General features: G+C 35.7%; 1 protein-coding gene across 1 annotated transcript in view; it reads left to right on the forward strand.

The window, feature by feature from the left end:
• Window positions 4105–7984, forward strand: part of LOC109828197 (nucleosome assembly protein 1;4-like) — a 3985-nt gene continuing 105 nt past the window's right edge. Inside the window, 12 exon segments of the mRNA XM_020395230.1 lie at window positions 4105–4291; window positions 4374–4417; window positions 4492–4587; window positions 5807–5815; window positions 5817–5900; window positions 6124–6223; window positions 6302–6363; window positions 6447–6631; window positions 6714–6891; window positions 6980–7023; window positions 7261–7480; window positions 7810–7984. The exon segment at window positions 7810–7984 is cut by the window's right edge and continues 105 nt beyond it. Coding sequence (XP_020250819.1) covers window positions 4219–4291; window positions 4374–4417; window positions 4492–4587; window positions 5807–5815; window positions 5817–5900; window positions 6124–6223; window positions 6302–6363; window positions 6447–6631; window positions 6714–6891; window positions 6980–7023; window positions 7261–7480; window positions 7810–7860 — 1146 coding nt within the window. The 5' untranslated portion in view covers window positions 4105–4218 and the 3' untranslated portion in view covers window positions 7861–7984.

Raw genomic sequence — 7984 nt, forward strand, 5'->3', positions numbered from 1 at the left:
TCGAGGTTGAATACTAGAGTGGATACCCATGCCAAACCATAAGCCTATAGTTTTACCAGGATATGATAATGTTATGTAGTGTTCTCCGATTTAGGGGGTGTTTAGCCAATTGAAAGTGAATCGAAGGTGTAAAAGTCACTTTTTCTTTGCAAGTTAAAAAGTGTATCCACACGCAAGTGAGCCACCGTGTTTGTCTACAAAAGCAAATAACTATTGAAGATAGAAAAATAAAGATGATGCAGCAACATAATTCATTTTATTTATTTAAAATCAGATTGTATCTTCCAATATTTTTTGGTGACTACAAATAAATGAATTGAAAATGAGTTATACATATGGGTAAAAGTACTCATTTATTTTATTACAAAATAAATCCCTAACAAAACTTTATAAATTATTTATATTTTATATTTTTATTTTGTATTAAAATTTTAATTATTTGTAATAACAAACTATTTATTTGATAGCAATTTTAGTAATCTTACAGTGACTAATTTAAAATAGTTAAGTTTTAAGGGGCTAATATAGAAAATTTCCATAAATAAGTTCTCATTCTATGTTCTGGTCGATACAATAAAATATATTTTTTGATTAACAATATTTATTGGAAAATTGTAATTTACTAGAAAAAATGATTTTTTAGTTAAAAGTGGTTCCCACTTTTCCACTTTCATATGATATGAGCACTTTTAAGGTGAACTTAAAAATGTATTAAATTTAATAGAGCCGATTTTTTACATTTCATTTTTTACTTATACTTTCAATTAAACAAAACAACCGGAGTGATAAAAGCAAGTCATTTTCATACTTTTGTTTCTCAGTTTCAGCTAAAAAATTTACATGCCTAGATTCAGCTTGGGCTGCTTGGTTCTAGTTTTTTCCCGGTGCGTTACCTCTACCAATAATGTAGTGGACGAATTTTCAAAACCAACATATTTTCAGATTTAATCTCCAAAAAAAGTCTTGTTTTGAACTAATTTTTAAAAACTGACCTGGTTTCAGCTCTGGAGCTGAAACCAGGTCGGTTTTTGGAGAAAAAAAAATTCTGAAACTTTATGGGAGTTGAACTCCCGTGAAGTTTAGTAAATTTGCTAAACTTCACGGGACTTCAACTCCCGTGAAGTTTAGCAAATTTACTAAACTTCACGGGAGTTCAACTCATGTGAAGTTTCAGAAGCTTTTTCACAAAAACCGAGCTGCTTTCAGCGCCAAGGCTGAAACCAAGTCGGTTTTTGCAAATAAGTTCAAAATAGGTTGTTTTTTGGGATTAAATGTTCAAATAGGGTAGTTTTGAAAATTTGTCCATAATGTAGTCTAGGGCTGAGCATGGTTCGGTCCAAACCAAAAAAACCGACCGAACCGATCCGAACCGACCCAAACCGACCGAATATAGTGCAATACTACCCATTCTGATCTCAAACACTACTCGACCCGTACCAAAAGAGTCAAAGACTCAAACTCTAAACTTATTTTCTGAATCATTATGAGTTAAAAACAATATCATTATATCAGTGTTTAATGCTTCATAATCTCCTACTTTGTTGATATCTTTTTTTTCTTTAACACAGTTTGTTGTTTGATAAGAAGTTTGATGAAGTTAGAACCGAACAAACCGAACCGAACCGCACCGAACCGACTTGTAACAATTCGGTTCGGTTTTGATTTAAAAGAGGTTCGGTTAGGTTGTTCAAAATTTGGTAAAAACCGAACCGAACCGACCATTGCACACCCCTAATGTAGTCGACAATATTTAATGCAAGACGTGCACGCACGACAATAAAATAGCTCAACTCTACAGCCGAAAACTTTGAATTTAAACAAATAAACGTTACATAGTGTTAGGGGTTCAACTTATTGGCAAAATAAGGAATTGATGTATAACTTTTGAGAAATTACGACTACAAAAATGTATTTCTTTTTCATAAAAGGACTGAAAATCAAACGTTCCTTATGGTTTTGCCTACTTTGTATTTAAATACCCTCACTTGTTTTGGCAACACTTATATACCATATAGTTTAAAAAATATAACTTTAATATCTTTTATTATGCAAATGGGATAATTTCTCTTTGAATTTTACCATGTGACACTCAAAACCTGATTTTAGAACTTTTTAATCCTAAATATTTCTTAGATTTAATATCAAATGTGCCCTAAAGTCTATTTTAAACTTATTCCAATTTTATCTTAAAATAGAATTATGATGTATTTACCAATTCAACAAACATTAAGGACTAAAAAGTTTTAAAATTAGTTTGTGATTGCGTAAGAAGATATTTGGAAAAAAAAATTCTCACGTTTGTATAACAGAAAATATTGAAATGTAGATTTTAGGAAATTCCTTTGTCACAGAGTAATAAAATTGTCGCTGCACCTGTCAATCTCATGCATACAGACATAAGGGACTATCCCACCCACCTCTCTCGCAATGGAAATTACTACTACATCATTTGTTGGATATTTTGTTGGAGAAAAGGCAATTTTGTCTTAATGAATACTAATAAATTTTGTAATTAAAATATGCTTTAATTAGAATTTAAAATGAGCATAATGGCTATATATTATGACAAACGTTACGGAATTAATTATGGGTTTTGTAACGTCTTTTCCAACCATATATATATATATATTTGTATGTTGAGCTCAAAATCATAAGAAAAAATAATAAGGAGAAATATACAACAAGTTTTTCTTGTTTTTCTTCTCCCTTACATATTATTTTCATCTACATCTTAGTTTTATTTGATGGGCAACTTCCTTCATCTGAGCTGAAGCTCTGCACTCTCGCCCGAGTGCAGAGGCCGGCCGTTTCCGGGGGCTTTTACCGCTAGGGGAAGGGAACCATTTGCGCTAGGGCGATAGGCGGGTTCTCAATCTTCTAGGACAGTAAATACACGACTGCTCCCGTCAGGCCTAATTTTTCTTATCTCTCATTTAGTTTGATTTCGGATTTATTTCATGCTATAATCTTAATTATTTGATATATTTCCAACATCATTTTCATAGACAACCACTTACATTTTTCATGGATCTGTCTCGTGAAAAACAAGAAAACCTAACTACAATATTAACACCCTCTCCCAAATTATATTTGGGTACCAAAGATAATTTGCCAAAGGAGAAAAAGTGAGCATATATGATGATTCGCTTTTGTCATGAAAACTAGAGAAACTACTCCATTTTTTCTCGTATAAAAGCGCCTCAATGTAACGAAGGATGTAACCTCTTTTGTCATGAAAAGCTCTATACTCATCAATGACTATGAGTGCTGTCGAAAACAAATGAGGAATATGTGCGAAGTAGACGAAACTATAAGAATATTTAAATGCTAATTAGCTGGCATCAAATGCTACTTAATATTCAAATTAAGCTAGACAAAAAAACTGAAAAAGCAAAACATGAAAGCCGGGGCCAAAGCCGAATTCAAAAAAGGCTCAACAGCGTGTTTCTTTTTTCCAAGTTCCCGAACCCCACTCTCCACTTTCGCCCTCTACAAAACCAAAACCAAAACCAAAACCAAACGGGCCTCGAACCCTCAACCCGGCCCGCTTCACAGCCGAAGGTGCGAATGGGCGGCGGGCCACGGTGCAATTCCAACGTTGCCCCTATTGCGGCGCTCCAGGAGACCAAACCGAAACCCTACGAACATAGATTTCTTGCGTACATAATTCCAACTTATTTGTAATTTTGCCTTATGAATTTTGAAATATCTGATAATCCCCCCCCCTCCAAATCCCGTACTTTGACCTTAATTTTTAAATATCACTAGTACAGAAACTGATTAAGCTAATTCAAGTCAATAAATTATAATTAGATGGAGGAAGGAGCAGAGAGTTATAGGAGTGCGCACCCCATATCCTCCCCTCTCTCTTTCTAAATTTAATTATAAATGGTGATATAATTAATTAACATAATCAAGGATTATTTGTTAATTATAAAATTGAGGGGTCCAAAAATAAATGCGGCAGACTTGGGTTGATTAGTAAATATTCGATGTGGAGGTTAAATTTGCAAATACGGTAGAAGTTGGATGCATATATGCAAAAAACTCCAAAACATGAACCTGTGCTTTTACTATAAATACCCTTCTCATCTCCTTTATCCCCCCCCTCTTTCCTCGTTTCTAGTCCCCTGCTCTCTCTTTGGAAAGCCCTAGGGTTTTTCTCCGGCGGCTAGGGTTTCAATAAGTGATAATAATATTAATAAAGTTAGGGCAAAAATGGCCGACAACAAGCAGCAGGATTCCCTCAATATGGCCGATCTCGGCGCTGGTCTTTCCTCCATCACTGCCGGTAATCTCTCCCCTTGTTCCTTGTTCATCAAAATTTTCATGGATTTTTGTTTTTACTGAGATTTGGTGCTATTCATTTGTAGGGCTAAGTGCTGAGGATAGAGCTGGTCTTGTTAGCGCCCTCAAGGTGAGGTTTTTGATGGTTTGTTCGATTTAGGGTTAGGGTTTTTGATGACTGGGGGGTTTTTGTTTCGTTTGTAGGATAAGTTGCAGAGCTTGGCGGGTCAGCAATCGGATGTGTTGGAGTCGCTCGGTCCGAAGGTCAGGAAGCGTGTTGAGTTCTTGAGGGAGATCCAGGTCTGATATTTCTTACAATAGTTTAACTTTATATGCTAGGGTTTGTCTATCTCTTGAGTAAATTAATTTAAAAGTTAATTGTTTTGGCTGATTAGTGTTTGTAATGCTATGCAAGGTATTCATGATCACAATGCCTACTTGATCAAACTTTGTCATCTCTCATTTGCTACTGACCATTTATCTTGTCACTGCCTTTATCTTAGTCAGTTAGTTGTAGGTTTGAGTAGCTACTTGGATATTGTCCAAGCTGAAACTGGAACAGAACTGCCTAGATCTTTTCCATTGCTACTATAAAAAATTTAATACTTAAAAAGTAAATTTTTTGGGGGCATGTTAGTTGTTTGTAGGAAAATTACTTTTGGGTTCATTTTAGGTGTTTTCTATCCACAGATTCCATGTACCTTTTTTTTGCGTTGGTTGACATCTTTATCCATTTTACCTTGTGAAGGTAAAATATCTTGTATAGTGCAAGGTGGTGGAGTGATTGTTTATATTAGGATCAAATGTACAAAATCTATGAATTTTTTACTGTGTAAGGCTTGAGATACGTTGTCGCTTACGATAAAAATCAATATTGGATTGTTATGAAACAATATCAAATTGTTACGCATTAAGTCTTAGAAAAGATAGAATACGCACCTCTTCTTGTGCTGTCAAAAGGAACTCGTTACTTGGCAGTGTTTTTCATGCTGTTGTCTAATTAAATCAATATATGTGACATACTTCATTTGCAAGCTCAAAATTGTGGAGTTTCGTTAACATATTAGTTTACTTGACCCGTGTGTACACATAGAATGCAGACGAAATAGAAAGACCACCCATCCTGGAGGACAGCATTTGCACGTAAGTGTTCTGTTGTCTGTAAGTTTACTGAGCAAGTAGTGCATCCATCAAGATGTCAGCAGTCTACACATGACTAATTAGTTGCATTATCATTGTTCTACATGGTTGTTGTTTACACAGGATAATAGGCTTTGCATTGGAATTTATGCAATCACTAAATGATTTCTGAACTGCATCCGTGCATCATTCTTAGTATTATTATTCTATTTTTGTGTAGTATTGTTGTTCTACTTATCCTTCGTATTATAATTTCGTTTTAATTTCTGAAGTACATTGCTCATATAATATTGCCTTCATCAAGATTGCACACTTCCATATTTCGTCTTTAGCTATTGAGCGTTGATCCCCCCCCCCCCCCCCCTGGTTTCAATTCCAGGGTCAACATTGATGAGGCTTGAGACAAGTTTTTTGAGGAAAGAGCAGCACTTGAAGCTAAATACCAGAAGCTCTATGAACCACTGTATACAAAGGTATTCAGTATTCTATTTCCAAATGATCTCCTGATGATTACATGACCTGTTGATACTTCCTTCAAAAATGTTATCAGATGTTTTATGAAGTTTAGGCACTGGTTTTTGTAGTGTTCATTGGAAAGTCTGAAAGCACTTTGCTAGAATGATCATACTTGTCTTGTCACAGAATATCAATAATCTTTCATTCTCATATTCCGACCTTTCCCTTGTCATTGCACAGAGATATGAAATTGTGAATGGTGTGGTTGAAGTTGAAAGTGTTGCAAAAGAAAACGCTGATGTAACTGCGACTGAGGATAAAGCTGATGAAGCCACTGAAGGTTGGTATATCAGAACACAGGAATTTATATTTAAAAATATGCTATGTTAGGCTTGTGAATATTTCCCCCTCTTTTCAGAAAAAGGTGTGCCGGGTTTCTGGTTTACTGCTATGAAGACCAACGAAGTGCTTTCTGATGAGGTTGGCCAAATGAACAGATTGTTTTGTGAATTAACTCCTCGAGATCTATAGTTCATGTCTAATGAGATATTCTCTGTATGCAGATCCAAGAGCGGGATGAGGAAGCTCTAAAGTTCCTAAAGGATATCAAGTGGTCAAGACTTGATAGTCCAAAGGGTTTCAAGCTTGAATTCTTTTTTGATACTAACCCATTTTTTAAGAATTCTGTCTTGACCAAGACTTATCACATGATTGACGATGATGAGCCAATTCTGGAGAAGGCAATAGGGTATTTTTTTTCTTATCAGCTTGTACTTCTTAATTCTTATTTTCTGGTTGCTTACTGAGTTATATTTTGTTATTTACTGTAGGACTGAAATTGAATGGTTCCCAGGGAAGTGCTTGACACAGAAAGTTTTGAAAAAGAAGCCCAAAAAGGGTTCAAAGAATGCCAAGCCAATAACCAAGACCGAAACTTGTGAGAGCTTTTTCAACTTTTTCAATCCCCCTCAAGTTCCAGAGGATGATGAAGATATTGATGAAGATACCGTAAGTTGTCATTGCTGCCTTCCTAGAAATGGAAAACTTTTGAAAATAACAGATGTGATCGTATATTCTATTCTCTGTTGTTGAACAGGCTGAGGAGCTTCAGAATCAGATGGAGCAGGATTATGATATAGGGTAAGTTCATCTGTGTAGTCAGTCGGATTATGATGTAGGGTTAGTCTATAGTAATATATCAGAAGTTGCTAGCTTCTTATCAAAAGCTGAGCTTCCTGTTGAATGTGTTTGAGATATTGGATGTTAAAGATTTGTCCAGTTGTTCCTTTTATATCCAAACTGACTTGGAAGTCTTAATAATATGTAGTCACTTTGTAGTTTTCTTGTGATATAATACCGACTTGCTTTGTGTTGCAGGTCTACTATCAGAGACAAGATTATCCCACATGCAGTATCGTGGTTTACTGGAGAGGCTGCCCACGATGATGATTTTGACCTTGTCGGGGAAGACGAAGCTGAAGATGATGAAGAAGATGAAGATGATGAAGAGGATGAGGATGAAGAGGAAGAGGACGAAGAAGACGATGAAGAAGAAGAAGAAACCAAACCAAAAAAGAAGTCAGTTTCAGGTCAAAAGGTGTGATCTCTAACCATTCATTTGACATTTGCAAAAGGGTTAATTGGACGGACTCTAGTATCACGCTTTGGAACTTATCACGCTAGGATACGCTCACTAATTTCATCTTACTGGGGGTAACACATGCCATAATTTCAGTCCATGTTAAGGGTTCAAAATTAATTCCAACGAGGGTCAATCTTTTTTGCCAAAAGGCAAAAATCAAACTACGTGGATGGTAAGTTCCAACGTGCAACCCTATAAGGGGTCTCTACAGTTAACCCTTGTAAAATAAGCATCACCTTGAATTCTTGTTTTGTATAATGAACAAATACATACGTAAACTGCAGAAGATCGGTGTAGATGGAGCTGATCGTCCTCCGGAGTGCAAGCAGCAGTGAGTTGTTTTGATGACCAAATGTGTGAAGGGTTGAGTGAGAGTGATCTTCTGTCATCAAATCCTGTCGTTTCGTGCTTGAGAAGTTTGTGGTTGGTTTGGAGAAACTATATTTTGGTGTGATTTTC

This window comes from Asparagus officinalis, chromosome 1 (genome assembly GCF_001876935.1).
Source record: "Asparagus officinalis chromosome 1, Aspof.V1, whole genome shotgun sequence".
In the NCBI taxonomy this organism is placed as follows: Eukaryota; Viridiplantae; Streptophyta; class Magnoliopsida; order Asparagales; family Asparagaceae; genus Asparagus; species Asparagus officinalis.